The sequence below is a fragment of the Hippoglossus hippoglossus genome, chromosome 12 (assembly GCF_009819705.1).
Source record: "Hippoglossus hippoglossus isolate fHipHip1 chromosome 12, fHipHip1.pri, whole genome shotgun sequence".
Classification (NCBI taxonomy): Eukaryota; Metazoa; Chordata; class Actinopteri; order Pleuronectiformes; family Pleuronectidae; genus Hippoglossus; species Hippoglossus hippoglossus.
The window spans coordinates 250,459-269,175 of record NC_047162.1 but is presented as its reverse complement, the minus strand read 5'-3'; the positions used below and the strand labels follow the sequence as shown (position 1 = coordinate 269,175).

The following is an 18,717-nucleotide window of genomic DNA, read 5'->3' as shown; positions in this document are numbered from 1 at the left end:
TCTCTTTCGACTTGAAGAAGCAGAAGTTCTACTCCAAGCTCTCTCTGGATGTCCAAACTCATTACTCACACATACACATTGCTACACATTACCACCGACCCGCCTGTCCATCTGGTGCTCCATCTTCCTCTCACTCTTGAACAAGACTCTGAGACACTTTAACTCCCTCACTTGTGGCAGCAATCCATCATCAAATGTTTTCTTTCATGACTTTCTCAAACAACAACCTGAATTTTTCTATTCTTACATACTGGAGGAGTAAGAAGCATACATCAACCACCACTACAGCCTGTGCGGAATTAGGCCCAATCCCATTTCACCCGACTTAATCAATAAATTGGCTATCTTTTCCCTTCCTTTGAAGGGTGGTGCCCCAAGGTAACTTGAATCAAAAAAAGTTATTATTTCATATTAATATGTTTAATATTAATATTCATTTTTTTCTGATAACCAAATTTATTGAATGCCCAAAGGCACACCATTAAATGATGTCATGCTTAAGGTATAACAAACACAACAGACTTAATGTGGGTGGCTATCTGCCTCAACCAGTTAGGGTGAACGGAGAAAACTTGGAAAGAGAGGAGAGGTGGGTGGAAAAGGGAAGAGAGAGGGGATAGGTGGGGGAGAGGGGAGAGAGAGGAGAGAGAGTCTGCTATTCCAGAGGTACTGTTCCTGATCTCCATGCAGCATTGAAGAGGTGGGTCAGCCATGACAGCTTAAAACATCCAGAGCCATCTGCATCTCAGGGCAAATCTCATCCAGACAAGGCACCTTGCCACTGGGGAGCTTCTAAACAACCTCAGCAACCTCTGCCAGAGATATGTGTGATGCTTCCCCCGAGTCTTCAGACTCTGCCTCATCCAAAGAAGATGTCTCCAGTCTAGGTCAGCAGTCCCCCAACTGTGCCCAGTCTGGGGCAAGCCCTGCTTTCCTTTTGTGAGCTGCTGAATTACTGAGTTGTGCATGGGACCTACAATCCATGGACTTTGCTGCTGTTAATAATGAAGCACAGCATAAGTTCAGTCAGGAAGACTTAACCTGCTTATTGATCAGCTGATTGTGGGCGTTCCTAAATGGCCAATCAGATCTGCCACGGTCTCTTTCAGCTAATCATTCAGCAGCTGTCAAACTTTAAAACTCCTCTCCTCTCTTCCGCAGTCGGCTGTCATTCAGTGATGCAAATAACCCTCCTCCACCCCAATCTCCTCCAGGTCAGACGAATCATCATCACCTCATAAGGATCCCCGACCTCAACTGATCATGATCGTATGTATAATCCTGTATCGTGTTGGCAGCCGATCATGGATCACGATGATGAATCCCGACAGTGTCAGTGGATCATGATGATGGATTGTGGATTATGGCGGCATCTGATCATGGCAGCAGCTGATCCAGCACTAAATTCAACAAGACTGCCTGACACAATATACCTATTACACGTGGCATCCCTCACATGTGACTCTTCCTGAGGTTTCTATGTTTTCCCCTGTTAATATGTTTTTTTTTTTTAATAGTTTTTCCTTACTCTTGTTGAGGGTTAAGGGCAGGGGATGTCAAACTTTGTGATGCCCAATGGACAATGTTCGTGAATATGGTCCATCCAAACAATTTGATTGACAAATTGAACCACCACCAGTGTCTAGACCCCAGGGGGGGGGATTCCTGTTCTACGCTCTGCTTCACCCCCTTCTAATCCTGATGACATCACACAGGTGTCTAAAATGCCAAAGACTATAACATTCACATTACTTCTGTGCACTTGTAAAATAAACATTGTTAAATCGTGAATCAAGTCTCTCCTGATTGAAATATGTCTATGCCCCTCAGAATGGCGCTGTTGAATACTTGCTGTAAATAAATCAGAAATTTTTCTTCTTAAAAGAAATTTCTGCTTCTAACCAAGACTTGGAAGATGACTATGGATACCATTGGAACTGTGCCCACCTGCTTGTACTTTTATTTGGACCAGGATGTAGGATTCACCCTGACCCCCAGGAACTGTTTTCAGAGTCAATCTGTGAGAGGTTTTTTTAACTTTTAAAATGCTAATAATTAGACTTCCATCATAAGGTAGGACATATATTATTGTGGGGAATTTAATATTCATGCAGATTACTTTTCCTGACAGCTCATTGCTGAAATATTTTTGGCTCTTGACTCAAAAGTAGTGCGGCCTTCTTTTGCACACATAGATTGTATAGTTAAATCCTTTAACTCCCAATATTTATCAGTTTTGGATAAGGTGACTTCAATAAAATGAAATTTACCCACTATCTACTTATAGGTAATTTCATAGGTACTTTTTCATAGGTATTCCATTTGTGGATGTCTAGCAACTTCTTCCAGGTAAAGTGAGACATGACAAAAGTTCTGATCATTGCTCAAGATAGCATAGCTCACTAGGTTTAAGAAATACGTGTTATCTATAATCAGGCAAAAACTACGAAACTGAGCTAGGATGAATATTTATTGTTTTGTGTCATCCCAGATGGACTACTGCAATTAAATTGTTTTGACAACTCATCTCTGAACATCTATAATTGGTCAAGAATACTGCTACTGGACATTTAATCAGTTCCAGGAGGACCCACATCACACAAATTTTCTTTGGCCTAACATTTGGTGATTCAAAGGCATTTTAAGGTAGTTGTAATCACATATTATCGTTCATGGTCAGGGACCAGTGTAAATGTGGGACCTTTACAACCAAAATATGTCTTTAGACCAGAGCATACTGGCCCTCACTCTAGACTAAAAAAGGTGAGCATGGTGATTGAAGATATCGACTGAAAACCTTACCATGAGGTATACAGTCTGTGGTCTCCATGGATGCTTTTAAATATCAACTGAATACCCATCTCTTAATACTGACTTTTATTTCAATCTGTGATGTGTTGTGATTTGCCAGTTTCTGGTGTGTTTCTTTTGGGATCCTCAGTTGCATGTGTTTAGTCTATATTTTTAGGGTTGTAATTTTTAACTTTTGGCTTATGTTTTTTATGGTATAATTATTTTTTTGTAAAGCCCTTTTTGAATTGTATTTCTATGCAAGGTGCTATACCAAATATATTTTAACTATTATTGATAATGTGGAAACCTTAAGTCACCAGAGGATTTAGAAAAACATGACACTCACCAGTGTTCCTTGTTTGGAGGTCTGTGTAGCTAGGTTAATAGGTTCCCTCTCCAAAGCTTGTAGCATGCGAAACATATCAATGGTTAACTCACTGAACTTCACCTAAAAGAGGAGGAAAACAAAACTGACGTCAACTGACTGTTGAAAGATTTGTGGAGTATCAACATTTAAGGCATTGCGTTTTTAAATGATCAACATGCAATGAAGAAAAAGGAAGTCCATTGCACAAAAAATTTGAGGGAACACTTAAATGACACATCAGATCTTGATGAACGAATTATTCAAGTTGAAAAACTTATATACATTGGATAATTTGTTATCGAAACAGATTACGAAACAGCGATCAATGGAAACCAAAATCATCAATCCCTTGAGGGCTGGATTGAAAACCACACCTAAAATCTAAGTAAAAAATCTAAATTACAAGTTGATCCAACTTCCATGAATTTCCTCACGACAACTCATAATGTGACTGGCCTCTGTGTGCCTGTATGCAATCCCTAAAATGTCTGGGCATGCTCCTGATGAGTTGGCGGATGGTTTCCTTTTTCCTTTTTCATGGCCTCAGACAGGCCTCTCTCTACTCGTCCTGCTGGATCTTGGTATTGCATTATGACACCATTGATAGCAGGATTCTATTACAGAGATTGGAGCATGTTATTGTGATAAAAGGAACAGCATTGGCTCATGTTAACAATGACTCTTCCATGCACCCAAAAGTTAGCCATGTAGTTGTACAAGGTTCTGTGCTAGGACTAATACTTTTCCCTTTGTATATGCTTCCTTTAGGGAATATTAGCAGAAAGCACCATCTAAATTTTCAATCTTACGCAGACCCAACTATATTTAACTATGAAGCATGATGAAACTAATCGAAGTTCGAAGAAAAATACCCTAAAATTCACTCATTATCTACTCAACACTATGCGGGTGGAGGGTTAAATGAAGTGTTTGGGTCCACAAAACACTTCTGGAGTTTCAGGGGTAAACAGCGTTGCAGCCAAATCAAATGCAATTGAAGTAACTGGGGACAGATTCTTCAAAAGTAAAAAAATCGACAGAAAAAAACCATAAAATGGCTTCATACTGCTCCTGTGGTGTCATTCAAGTGTGTGTGAGCTCGAAACAGTGTCATTTACACCATGTTCTGTTCCTCTGATATCCTCCTCGCACACACACACCGCACACAAGCTATCGCCCAAGGGTACGCACGAGTGCTATGTCCGGTAGCAGACATTTAGGCTACAGTTACTTCAATTGTATTGGATTTGCCTGCAATACTGTTTACCCTTGAAACTCCAAAAGTGTTTTGTGGACTCAAACACTTCACCCACCCCTCTATCGGGATAGTGGTGAGTGGATCATTTTTCGGTGAAGTATCTTCCATCTAGGTCTGGATGACCTTTTTGTCTTAAAAAAAAAATACTGAATTCATTGCACTTAGCCCTAAAACCCTCTGTGAAACATTATCTGACTAGATAGTTATTTTTGGAATGAAGTTAACTTGGCCCTCAGCTCTACTTTAAAGAACTCTAGAGTAATGGGATCAAAGGGGTTCCTCAAAAGGATGCTGAAAAATTACTCCATGCACTTGTTACCTCTAGACTGGACGACTGTAATTCTTTATTATTTGAATGTCCCAAGAAGTTTCTTGAAAAGCCTTCGGTTTGATCCAAAATGCTGCATCATAAGTACTATCAGGAGCAAATTACTTTGTAAAGTTGTTTTCAGACATGACCTGCAGAACTCTGGAGAATTGGATACAGACTTTTCCCCCATGTACAACGCAGCAGGAGGTTCTCTGCACAGATGCATTCACAACAGCAACAAGTACTTCACATTATTCAGGCGAGAGCTGCAGCAGGCAAAGGCAGTAGGTGACATATTAATTTCACTGCAGAAATCACATGATTTACATGACTTACACACAGACACGTGTGTCGGCTCTTATCGCCACCAACTCTCTAGGCATCTTAGTCTGTGTCTTCTACTTGTATGGCTCTGCTTTTTCATCAGGATATATTTGTTTTCTTTTTTTTCCATTTTTGGATCTGTCGCATGTTAGAAGTGCCATCATACCCCCCACTGCTCGCAGTAAATCCAAAGGGGGATCCCCTGCTGTGTTCTCACTTCTCCTGACTTTCTATGGACTTTAAACTCTGGGGCAAGGCGGAGAACATCTGCAGATAATCCAGAGCCTATCACACAGAAAATAAGGAGGATCTGCAGATTTCAGTGGATTTCTGAAAGCAGTTTTAGTTTCTCAGTATTGGCACCCTGAAAAATTAAGAACTGAATTCAATATCCCACGACTCACATACAAAGCCCTTAATGATTAAGGCCCATTGTATATTAAAAAGCTCATAGTATAATATTATCCCAATAGATCATTTTGCTCTTAAATAACCAAATAGCTAACTTGTGGTTCCCAGAGTCTCGAATTATAAAATAGAAGGCAGAGCCTGCAGGCTCCTGTCCTGTGGAACCAGCTGCCAGTTGGGGTTCAGGTGGGCAGACACCCTCCAACATCTAAAGGAGACATATTATGCTTTTCCAGTCTTTCCCTGTACTCTAGTGGGTTATATATCCTTCGGGCACTCATTTATTATTTTTCCTTTTATATTTTTGGAGTCAATCCTGGGCGGAGACGGCGCTCTCCAAAGGAGGCAGGCGTTTTAAGGTTTCGGCCGCTGATTTGGTGCCTTTAAAATTGCCTCGAGCCCGGCACGGCTTCAGAAGAAAAGTAAGGGACAAGTTTTTTACTAGGCAGGTTCCGGGGAAGTTTTGTTTCTGTGGGGCAAGGCTTGGTGTTCACTGTTTGTGTGGTATCAGACATTAATCTTTTTGTATTGCTGAAGGGTATTTTGCGGTGTGTCTTTGAGATGGCTGCATTTGATTTAGATGTGTTCATATCCAACCCGAATTTATGTGAATTTGAGTATTATGATAAATCCGTGTCTATTTCCCTTGCCAAAGCTGAGCTGAAGGCTGTTCTTCACGATAGCCTCATTAGTAAGGGGATTATCAGTTTATCGGCATCCTCCGATCCAGAGGTAAGTGAGGGGACGGGGCAGCCCGTTATTGAAACTCCTGTTGTCCGACTGGAGGGAACGACATGGAAGCCCTTCACATTGCCACACTATGACCCGTTGTCTGCAGAGTCGTCTCCTGGGTCTAAGTTAGATGTCCGATTGAAGCTACGTTTAGCTCGCCTTCAGGTGGAGAAGGGGGAGCGAGAACGGGAGTTTCACCTGCGGAGCAGGGAGTTGGAATTAAAGAAAATGGAGGCAGAGTTGGAAATAAAGAGGCTGGAGGCAGAGACTGCGTTAAAGATGCGCCAGTTAGAAATGCAGGCGGGAGTAGCTCGTAATGATACCACAGTTGGCATGGAGTTTTTCGAATTCTGTTGTGGCATTTGATGTGAGCAAAAACATTTATTGGGTTCCTGCTTTCCTTGAGTCGGATATTGAGGCATACTTCAGGGCACTTTAATGGATTGCTGCAGCTTTGCACTGGCCTGAAGATGTGTGGGCTATTTTATTGCAATGTAAGTTAGCTGGTAAATCTCAGGAGGCTTGCTCTTCTCTGTCTGTGGAGGATGGATTGAATTATGATAAAGTCAAAAGCGCTATTTTGCGATCGTACGAGTTAGTCCCTGAGGCTTACAGGCAGCGTTTTCGCAGTCTTAGGAAAGTACCCAGCGAGACTTATGTTGACTTTGCCAGAGAGAAAGGGATCCTTTTTGACCAGTGGTGTGCAGCATGCAAGGCTGACGATCTGTCCTCAATGCGTGAATTAATGTTGTTAGAGGAGTTTAAAAACTGTTTGCCTGAGCGTACCACTGTTTATCTGAATGAGCAGAACGTTTCCACCCTACAGCAGCATGCCACTCTTGCTGACGAGTTTACGCTCGTACATAAACCTGTTTTTAATAAACGGGATTCCTTTAACCGCGAGTCTTCACAGAGATCGGAAACTCAGGTGCGTAACAGCATTCCCTCAAACCCGAAGACAGACAGTTTTTCTTGCCGTAAGTCCGGTCATTTAATTGCTGAAACTTGGAAGTGGAAGCCGCAGGGGTCAACCCCGAGACAGCCAAAGGGGATTGTAGACTTCTGAAGTGCCTGATAACTGTTTTAAACCATTTATTTTTATTCTGTGTCTCTTACAGGGAAGGCTAAGGATCAGCGTCCAGTTAAGATACTGCGAGACACTGCTTGCTCGCAGTCACTTATCCTCTCCGGTGTTCTGCCCTTAAGTGTTCATTCTGATATAAGCGCAGTCGTAAGGGGTATTGAAATGCATTTTGTGCCCGCACCTCTGCATCAGATTCATATGAAGTCAGGAATAGTGACTGGGTTTTTCACGCTGGGTGTCCATTCATGCTTCCCCATTAATGGCATTGACTTAATCATGGGAAATGATATAGCAGGAGGTAGAGTTTACCCAGTTCCCTGAGGTTGTTAATATTCCCATCCCTGATACTGATGATTTAGCCACAAATCACCCTGTAAAAAGTGTGTTAACTAGAGCTCAGGCCCATAAACAGGCCCATGCTGCTGTACCATTGCCGCTAACTCGTGAGGCCCTCATTAAAGCTCAGAGAAGTGATTCATCTTTAACCAAATGTTTGACTGCAGCTGTCAAAAAGTCTGAATGTTACCAAAAACAGCCATTCTTTGTGGAGAATGGTGTGTTGATGCGCAGGTGGAATTCACAGTCAGAGTGTGTGGCAACTGAGTCGGGTGAAGATTGGGGAGTGGTTTATCAGGTAGTTATCCCTGTTAACTGTTGGCAGCAGGTGTTATCGTTGGCTCATGAACACATGGTCAGGTCACCTAGACATTACCAAAACCTACAACCGTATTCTTAAACAGTTCTTCTGACGAGGACTGAAATCAGATGTAGTGCGTTTTTGTAGGACCTGCAGTACCTGCCAGATTGTTGGTAAGTCAAATCAGCCTGTGCCCTGTGCTCCTCTGCAACCTGTACCTGCTGTTGGTGAGCCTTTTGAGCATGTCCTTGTCTACTCTGTAGGACCATTGCCTAAAACCAAATCTGGGAATCAATTTTTACTCACCATGATGTGTGTTTCCACCCGTTTTCCTGAAGCAATCCCCCTACGAACGATAACAGCTGCAGCCGTCACTAAAGCTCTGGTCAAGTTTTTCACCACTTACGGCTTGCCAAAGACCGTGCAGACTGATCAGGGTACAAATTTTCTTTCGAGAGTCTTTAAGCAAACTCTGCAGGCATTAGGCATTTCACACTCAGTGTCCAGCGCTTATCATCCAGAGTCACAGGGTGCCCTTGAACTCTGGCATCAAACGTGAAAATCAATGTTGAAAAATTACTGTCATGAGACAGGGAGGGACTGTGAAGAGGTTGTGCAATTTATCCTCTTTGCTATTCGTGATGCAAAGCAGGAGTCCTTAGGGTTTAGCCCAGCTGAGCTTGTGTTTGGTCACAATGTGCGTGGCCCATTGAAAGTGTTGAAGGAGAAGCTAGTGTGCAGTTCTCCTCCCAAAAGGTTTATATAGAACTAGCAGTGAAATGTGTCCAGGTTTGCATAAAAACTGGTTTTGTTTTGCTTTAAGAAGCTTAAGGGGTAGTTAAAGGGTAGAATGAATTCACTCATTATCTACTAACCACTATGTCGATGGAGGATGGGTAAGGTGTGACTTTCAGGGGTAAAACGTGTTAAGTCGAATTTGAATGTCGGGGCTACGGGACACTTCGGATACACACAAGCAGTATGTCATGTTATGTTTTTTTTCTGTTTATTATGTCTGAAAAATAAGTCACCAGTTACTTCAATTGTATTGGATTTTGCTGCAACATTGTTTACCCTTGAGACTCCAAAAGTATTTTGTGGATTTAAACACTTCACTCACCCCTCCATCGGCATAGTGGTGAGTAGATTGTGTCACGATTATGACACTGGACTATTTATTCTCTCCACTTGTTGCCTCTTTATGAAGAGTGTTTTTAGTTTGACTATGACCTCCTTGTGTTTCTTTCTGTGTTTCGTTCTGTGTTTAGATTTATGTTTTCTCCCTGTACTCTGTTTCCTGTTTTATTTTGTAGTTTCTGCTCCTTGTGTGTTTTCCATCTGGACTTCCTGTCTTTGTCCTGTTTCCCGCCCTTGTGATTGTCTGCACTAGTCCTCATGTTTTCCACCTGTGTTCAATTACCCCTGCCTTCCCTGTGTATATAAATCTCTGTGCTTCCCTTTGTCCTTGTCGGTTCATCGTCATCACCCTCTCTCCTTTACTCGTGAGTTCCTAGTTTTTCCTCAGTGTGATCTGTTTTTCAGTTTAGGCTTTTGATATCCTTTTGTAGTTGTTTGTGGATTTTTCCATTAAAGGACACTTTTTGTTAAAACATTTCTGTCTCTGCAACTTGGGTCCACCTGTTGAATGTTCATGCCAAATTTGAAAGGATTCCCTCACGGTATTCTGGAGATATTGCATTCACAAGGCAAAAAAATTGCTCTGTAAGGTCACAGTGACCTTTACCTTTCACCACCAAATTCTATGTAATCCTTGAGTCCAAGTGAATATTTGTGCCACATTTAATGAAATTCCCTTTGGGAATTCCTGATATAATGCATTCAAAACAATGTACAGTCTTGAAATTCTGTACGGGCTGTACTGATATATTACATTCACAGGAGTGTGAGGTCACCTTGGCCTCATCCTCGTGTGACCTTGACCTTTGTCCTTCAGGCACCAAAATCTAATTAGTTCATCTTTGACTCCAAGTGAACGTTTGTACCAAATTTTAAGACATTTCCTCAAACTGATCTTAAGATACCCTGTTCCAAGAAAAATATAACACCACTTCATGAGGCTACCAAAAACAAATGATAAATAATACTAATAACCGTTAACATTTTGGTCACTGTAATGGTGAAATAAAATGTTCACACCGTTTCATCTCCACTATTGATTGTGGTTAGAAAACGTGTGTTAGAACAGGAGCAGTCCATTGTATGCAACATTAATCTATGAGGACATCAATTTCAATAATAAAAAGAAACAACTGATATACTTCATACTGTAGTGCAGTTGTAAAACTAGGGGCAATATAAAATGAAACCCTGACATAGAATTTCATATTGTTTGTTTGTAAGCAATCTTAAAAACTCACACCGTCCTTATGTGCAACAACACAAGTGTGTTGATGTACATTAAGCATTAGGAACTGTGATTAAACTTTTAATTAGTGGGTTAAAACCTGGTTGTTACAGTTGCCGATGATCAACGCATCTGCAAGGATGAGCTGGCCAACCACCATGCCTTGTTCCAATGGAGGTGCACTTCCTTCCAGCATCCGATTGCTGAAGACGACGACAGAATTGTTGTCATTCAGTACTACCACTGGATCTGCCTGTTTTGCACAAACACATAGAGAGAAGCACAAGTGAGACGGATTCTATCCAGAAAATTGCTATTTGTATCACGCAAGCTGGATAAGGAATAAGCCAAAAGATTAAGTACTGTGTTGATCAACATTTGGAGAGTTGATTACCTCCACAAAAGCTGCCACTTCCTGTAGAACTAGATTCCACTCCAACTGATCTTCTGTGTTGAATCGCTGTGTGTAATCTTCAATTTCCTCAGATAACTCCTGCAGGTAACAAACAGAGGAGACTCTAGCTGCAATTAGGTATATTTACAAATAAGAAGACTTTTTTTCCCCATAACTAGCATTAGTTATTTCATGTAGGAAATCAACTTGTCGCAGTATTCTGATTGGAAGTGGAAGCAATAATCATAGTTTTATTTTAGTTTTTTAAAGCCAATGCATTAGTTCCAATGTCGCACAAAGGGTCACAATCTAACAAATTTATGAAATAACCTTAACCGTTTTTTTTTTTAATTCTTCAGTAGCTGTGGGTAATTGCTATATGAAGTGGGTAATCAATATTCAATATGCAGAGGTAGATGATGACCAGAAAATTTGATATCTTTTCGTCTGCTTGGCTGGAGTGATGTATTTCAGTGAAGGACTGTGAATAGAGTTTGGTGCAGCTGTGTCAAATATGACCATACTTACTTAACATTGTCTTCTATTTTAATTGCCGTTATGTATCGTGAAAAAGGATAATGGTGATAAGAGATGAAATGGTTACCGGTTTCACAACTAACCATGGTAAAATTCCAGATGGTTAGTATTACCATGTACTTAAATTATCATTGAGATTGTGTAAAGTTCATGGTAAAAACTGTCCTGCATCAACCACAGGGAGCAACGGTGTCCTTCACACAGGCGTGCTGGCACACATGCAGTTTACCTGCCACAAACAAAATGAGATGAGACGTGACGCACACAGCCAGGATGTCAGAGTTAGGTGACCAGAACAATCTAGATTCATGACCTGACATCATCAATTATAACAAAATAAATCTAATTGTCAGTTTGTGTGAAGAGAGACATAGACGAGCACACACAAAAACACACAAACTCCTGTGGACAGGAGAGACGTTCTTCCACTCGATTATGAAGCAACACTGTTTCAACTTCATTGATGCAGTAAAGCCCGGTTTATCCATGAAAACATAAATATAAATTCAGTAAGTTATTAGAAAGATCTGTTCTACGTGTGGGTGACTAGAAAAGAGCGGAGGACCAGAGTCTCTTGTTGACCGGCACAAAGTAATGTGCGTCAATGCCAGCAGGGCCACCCGGACACTGTAAAGGCTATTGATGTCGAGAGCATCAAAATAATATTTAAGAATAATTCCATGACCATTGAATATATCTTTTACTCATTTATTTTTTGGGGGGGCTGCTTTAAAAATCCTAGAGTAAACACTGTACCATGATGATTTGGTTGATACTGTCCAGCATCAACCAAAGTGATCAAGCCTCAAAGATGTAGGCGTAGCTAGCGCAGCATTTGTTGTGTAAAAACATGGGGGAAGGAACAGATGGCAGGTGGGGGCTGTAACAGCAGGAGAACTGTTCGCAATCTCTGGCCATAGCTTACAAATGCAAACATCAACTGTTGCCAAATTGCGTTTTTTTTAAGAAACGCTGATATTTTGTCCTGACTATGAAATTTGGGGTCGACGTCTAGACTTAACATAACAAGTTGTGAACCTTAAAAAAAACAATGAAAATACTATCATGCGCAAAAGAATCGCAGCTTCACCACAAAAAGAAGAGAGAAGTAGTCTTATGAGGCCAATCTGATTTGTTCATTCATAATTAGGGTAAATATCTAACAGTATATGGATAATTCTTCTAATAAAAGACAGCAGGTGGTTTATTAAAATTTTGTATTCATTGTGACAGCCTCACCCATTCCCGATCCGCACTGATAGAATAAGACAATAAAATCATCAACACTGTCAGGAATCCTTTCGGGAACAAAATATTTTTTGTCGAATAAAAATTAAGCAGTGCTATTTATAAGCATATGAATTTAGTAAGTTTGATAAACTACCTCTTTTATTAAGAGCTTTGTTTAAAAAAAACAAGTGGAAACATGTAAAGTCATCACAAACTTAACTTGCTTCGGAGCAGGTCAGTGGTTTAGCACTATGGTTAGCACAGGTTACCATAGGTTACCATGGTGATTTACCCCATGAACCAGCTTTGTAGGAGTGAGTTCAACTTGAAGTTACCTCAATATCCACAAATCCTGCATCATATAACAAGCTTCATATCAAGCAAAGTTTCCCAGTGGTATAGTACCTGACGAGCATTCCTTAATTGCAATGCATTCCACAGAAGCAAAACACCTCGCCCCTTCTTTATGCCTGTTAACATTACAGGTGGACAAGATGCTCTCTTTAACAGTAGTTCAAGTGTTCAAGCGGCTAAATCAAGTCAACATGAATTGAATCTCTCACAAGAGGGAAGCAGCTCCACTGTGGCTGTTCATGACCTCTCTCACCATGCAATGACTTTCTTTCTTCAATCATATGGAGTAGTTTATCCTGCTGACTTGGTCTATCAAATCTTTTAAGTACTATGGTTGTCACAGAGAGAAAGCAGCCACCACTAGTTATCTGTATGAGTAAGTTATGTGTGTTTGAAGACTGGTAAGCTTAATGGCATCCTGATGCATGATACTTCCTACTGGAATCCTACACTCTACCTTTTACATTAAGTTAGAGATGGCCTGTCCAGCGTAGCCTAACTGCTGTAAATGTGTATCAATATCCCATATTGAGACACTGAAATGAAGCTAGGAATGACAAGATGTACTTAGGGAAGGGTTCTCAAATTCCACGATTAGTAAAAGTAAAATTTTTGGTCACATGGCATGCTCTACTGAAAAAGATGTTGCTTCCATACCTTAACCAAAACTTTGACAAGGTCCATCTTGTTCAGCAGTAAACAGACAACTATGTAGCGAGCATAATATCGAAGCTTCTTCACTACTAATTCTGGCCTGATAAAAGACAAGAGAGAAAAAAGATTTGTCAAGTCAAACAAATCCACCTTAAAGGTAGAGCACATTTCAAGCCATTTCAATGAAGGCCACTGATGACACTTTATGGTTCACTTTTTAATCTCAGGATAGAAACATCTATACATTTTTACTTGTTTTTCTTGCTACTGTCCATGTTTGAGAAATTTAAAAAGTTACTTTGATTTGATATTTTTCTGACAGTCACCAAATCCCATGTGGAGACCCAAACCAATAATGAATATCTCCTACTAAAAAGCATTGGGTCTGCATTTCCAAAAAAACACTTACAGTAACTTACCTGTCCTCTTTATTGACCTGAAAATAGTAGGATCGCTGACGGATGGCTGAGTAGAATGAAAACGCCTCATTCAGGTAACTTGTTTCTGAGGTACGAAGGCTGCCAATCAGAATTAAGATAAGATTAGAAAATGGGTAACATCTGGAGTGGAACAAATTACAAATAACATTTAATTAAATTTGACCAATTCTATAAATTTGATACTACAAAGTGATTGTATACAAAACAAAATTTTGGTTTAAAGGAAAAAAAAAATTCTCAGTTTATTAGTAGAAAAAAAGTAATTAAAGTTACAACCTCAAGGTTTAACAAGTCAATTTGCAGTTTATGTTCATGAAGGATGTGAAGCATGTAGTTAAGACTTTGAAGGAATTTAATAAAAAGAGATGACATGTAATTTGTAATAGATATTCAAAATCTAATCAGTGTTTCCTTGAACAAATTTGAAGGCAAGGGTTATTGCAGGATAGCCACAAAGTTTGACAAATAACCCGAATTCATATTGCTTTTAGACAAGGCTGACACGAGCGCCCTGGCTTAAAAACATCATAAAATGCTCTGGAGCCTAAATAGAATTTATTTCACAGTAGATGTATAAACATCCAAGAACACAATACAATATGTCATAAATAATTACATGACTAATTAAAGTACAACAAAATATTAGAATCATATTAGGAGACACAAACACCAATCAATAAAACATATTTCACAAACGAATATTTAAAAGCAAGGTTAAAATCAGGTTAAGAGGCATAGACACCTAACAGTATACCATATGTGAGCACATACTGTACATGTAAGTGACTACACGTGAAACCAAAGTTAAAAATGTGATTAGTGAGGGATAGATAGATGTTCTTTGAGTAGTGATTTTAAGAGTGTTAGAGTCCAGCTGATGGATGTTAGATGGCAGAGAGTTCCACAGTCATGGTGCAGAGCAGCAGAAGGTATTTTGGAGGGATTTAAAGGTAAGCAGTTGGATTGTAGTGTATCCTTTGTTGGACTGGAAGCCAGTGAAGCTGAATGAGGAGTGGTTTAATGTAGTCCATGGATTTGGTGCAGATGAAGATCCTAGCTGCAGAGTTTTGGGTGGTTTGGAGACGTTGTAAGAGTATATCTAAAGATTGTCAGAATTTACTGATCTCCCGGCTCATGTTTTTTATGAAAAATATAGATTTTATTATGTTTTTTATTAAGCATTGATTTTAATTATGTTCTATATGAAACACATAGATTCTCATCTGAGTGAACCCGCTGTCTTTGACAACTTCGCACAATAGTAAATTCGTAATTTCCTCTCTGTCAAACTGTGTTTCTTGCTATTTTCTCACCGGACACTTTATGTATTTAATCTGCAATGCAGAACATGTGATCACTATCAGATCAATATCATCATGATAAATAATACTGTATCTATGCAGTTTACATATGGTGTACTATAACTAAACGACTTGATGCATAAGTTAGCTTAGCATTTTAAGTGTTCTGAAGATAGATGGAGGCTTTTCATGAGATCGCAGATATATTTTAATGTGTAATGGCAGGTCTACATACAGAACATATTCTTCTATATGATTGATGCATTAAAGCCCCATGAGAACATGAGGGGGATTATATGATCATCATTATCATCAATCATTTCACAGCATCATTGTTCAGGTATTTGATCATATTATATTTTAGCACAATTACTTTATTTCGTCCTATTCTATTCTATAATTCATTTCTAATTATTACGAGATGTTTGGTTTGATGAAAAAACTTAATAGTTTCTCCCTGAACTGTACAGACATCTGAATGACAAAAAATGATACATACAATTATTTTAAACTACAAAATACAGCTATCAGTCAGACTTACTGTCAATTAGGATATCAATGTGCGCGATAGACGTATCGCAAAAGACGGCAAAAACTGCGACAAATGATGATCCATGCGCCACACATTTACGCTCTGCATGTCAATACATTTAGCCGATCAGATGGAGCCCTGCTGCCCTAGATGACAAATGAAAGACATTCAGATCATTGGCAGGGTTTTCCGTCAATGAATCATTGTCGGAAGAAGAGAAAAAGAAGAGAAAACAGAGAACTTGAAAACAGAATTTTGACAGAGCGACGCGGGTCCATCAAATCTCAATCCGCCTCCTCGACTAAATTCTACTGTGTAAACTTCCAGTGATCACGTTTGTCCCGGGTCAGATTCATCAATGTGAGCGGTTGATTGTATAAAAGAATTATGAAGCATCTTTATGATCCCAGAACCTGAGGGAAGTAACAGCGCTAAAAACTGTAAAAAAAACTGTTTGTTTATTTATCGCAAATCATATCCTCATCGTGATATTAAACAAGGCTATCGCATGTTTTCCAAATATCGTGCAGCCCTACCGTCAATTCTGCCTGTAACATTTGTTACATCATAATAGTTTGTGCCAAAAAGGGCAAACAAACATATCACAGCATGGACTGTATTTTTTACTGCTTAGATGATTTTATTAGAGATATTACCCAGCTGCACCTGCACTTTTAACAGTGTTTTAGATGCTCTGTTGAAAAACAGTGAAAAATAGATATTTCTAATAAAGCTTAATTCATTTGATTCTTGTGTGCAGGTGTTTATTTCCATGAACTCTCTTGACATTTGAGACCTATAGTAAACATTCAGACTGGACACTTGTGGTAAGTTTTGGACTGCATTAGTGAATTTTCTACTTTTTGTTCTATGTATATAACCTTTGACATCGTTAATTCAAAATTTGCAAAGATCAAAATAGAGGTGACAGTTTTTATCGGTGGGTCAAGACCGATTACTGAAAAAGGAGCTTCATACATGTGCATTAGAGATTCATACTTATGAATTATACATTATATAAATATGTACCTTAGATATTTTCCTTTTGTTAAGCACATTTAAATCAACACAGCTGTGGGTCTCTGTATAAGATCTGTGTTAATTGTTATGAAAAATGTGTTAATGTAAAAAGTGAGAACCCAATAAAAAGGTGTGATGAAGGTGATGATGAAGATCAAGTGGATTAATAATTGTGAAGTACTTTATACAACAGCGTCATATACAGACAGTCTAAGGCAAAATCCCATTTCACCTCTTGGCCCTACCCCATGTTTTCGAGGGTTATCTTGCCCCTTAAAACGGAGTTACAAGGGGTAGTGGTTTAAATCTTCCCCTACGAATTGGGACAGCCCTACAAGAAGCCGTTACATCATCAGTAGTCTTCACGAAAACCTGACACGTCATCAGTAATCATCGATGAAAACAGACAAGACAAAAGTCTTGCCGGGGATGTCATTGTAATAACATTGTTGGGATCTTTAATAAACCAATGCTATTGTTTGCAGTTACTAAAGTGACAAACCTATGATATCCAAATAACATCTATGGGAATGCAGGTGAATAAATGCAATTTCAATTGAAAAGCTTGAGTGCTCTGCATTATTTCACATATGAATCAATAGCACACAGGCTGCTAGCAGTGGTCTGTTGGCAAATCTGCCAGGATGCTTTATTATTAGAGGAGCAGTTCAGTTCAGTAACATCGCTGCTATACGCGGGTTCAATCAAGTGCATCGTGTGTCTTCAAAGAGGGGGGATGGGACATGAAATAATGTGCAAAAATACCGGACTATCATGGAAAGTTGAAATTTTTTAAGGTTGTCAAAAAACGACCACACTTCATTTAAATTATATTTAACTAAGTTATTAAAATCATTATCGTAATTTTTAAATCCTTATTAATGGAGAAAATACCCCATTTGTGGGTCTCTCTCCCAGCTTGCTGGTGATTCGCAAGGCATTCTGGGTACCCCTAGTTTCGAAGTGAATCTCATTTTCCAGGGCTATAAAGCACTAACCCTTGGCCCTACCCCTCCGTCCCAACATATATTGGGACAGCTTACCCCTACAAGTAAATGTGCGAAACGAAGAGGATAGGCTAAGGGGTAGGGCCAAGGAGTGAAATGGGATTGAAGTACCTCAATGCTTTAGAGAGAATATCTGAATTCATTATCAGTAACAAGTCAATTTCAGAAACTGAGTGCATGCGTCGACTATAATTCAAGTATCCTCAGTGTTTTCACATAGTTAACATTCAGTTACATGTCAATCATATTACAAATAAATTGTAGACATGCTGCCCGTGCGGCACAAATTAAACTTAACATAAAGTTGCCAGCATTTTCTGCCGGCATCTAGGATTGGCAGCTTAGCTCTGTCAAGTTTCTCTGTGTTTTCTCATGTCTCTATCATGTGTGTCTCTCCCTCTGTGTGGCAGCTCTGCTGCTGCCTTTTGAATCCTGGGAGAGTTAATTGGCCAACTAATCTCAGCTGTACCTACACGTACTGTTTAACACCAAGTCACTGACCCAGGGTTTGTCAACCCTGACTTTCTTTGTTAACCCTGAGTTTAATCAGAATAGGTTGAACCGGCTTCGTAGTACAGGCCCCAGGGCATGAATTTGAACTTTTGTGCTGTGCTCACTTAGGAAGGAGGTCTGGAAATATTGGGCAAGTGAAAAAAGGCAAAAAACAAGTTATTATTGAAATTGGGGCTAAAAGAAAGGACATGGTCCAGAATTACAACTAGAATGCTTAGATATACAATATGCCTATTCACATATACTACCATTATTAGGGCCCGAGCACTGACGGTGCAAGGACCCTATTGTTTTTGCTCCGATTATTATTACGGCCTGAGCATTGACAGTGCAAGGACCCTATTGTATATGATCTAATTATTGTTTTGCTTCTTCTTATAAATGTATGTCTTTTTGGGGAACTCAACATACTGAAAAACTCACCATATTTTGCAGGGGCATCGGGTCTGGTGAAAAT

At 39.6% G+C, this 18,717-nt stretch overlaps 1 protein-coding gene across 4 annotated transcripts in view; it reads right to left on the bottom strand.

Moving 5' to 3' along the window:
* Positions 1–18,717, bottom strand: part of scai (suppressor of cancer cell invasion) — a 61,489-nt gene that overhangs the window by 24,070 nt on the left and 18,702 nt on the right. For 2 of the 4 annotated variants that reach the window (XR_004615666.1, XR_004615667.1), the window contains 5 exons: positions 13,857–13,965; positions 13,451–13,547; positions 10,673–10,771; positions 10,379–10,531; positions 3,140–3,241 (listed from right to left, as the gene is read on the bottom strand). Coding sequence is in view for 1 of the 4 variants with exons in the window: in XM_034602795.1 (XP_034458686.1) it covers positions 3,140–3,241; positions 10,379–10,531; positions 10,673–10,771; positions 13,451–13,547; positions 13,867–13,965 (550 nt within the window). In the remaining 3 variants the exon portion in view is untranslated. The remainder of the gene's footprint in view (positions 1–3,139; positions 3,242–10,378; positions 10,532–10,672; positions 10,772–13,450; positions 13,548–13,856; positions 13,966–18,717) is intronic. The other 2 variants (XR_004615665.1, XM_034602795.1) reach the window with 1 other exon arrangement.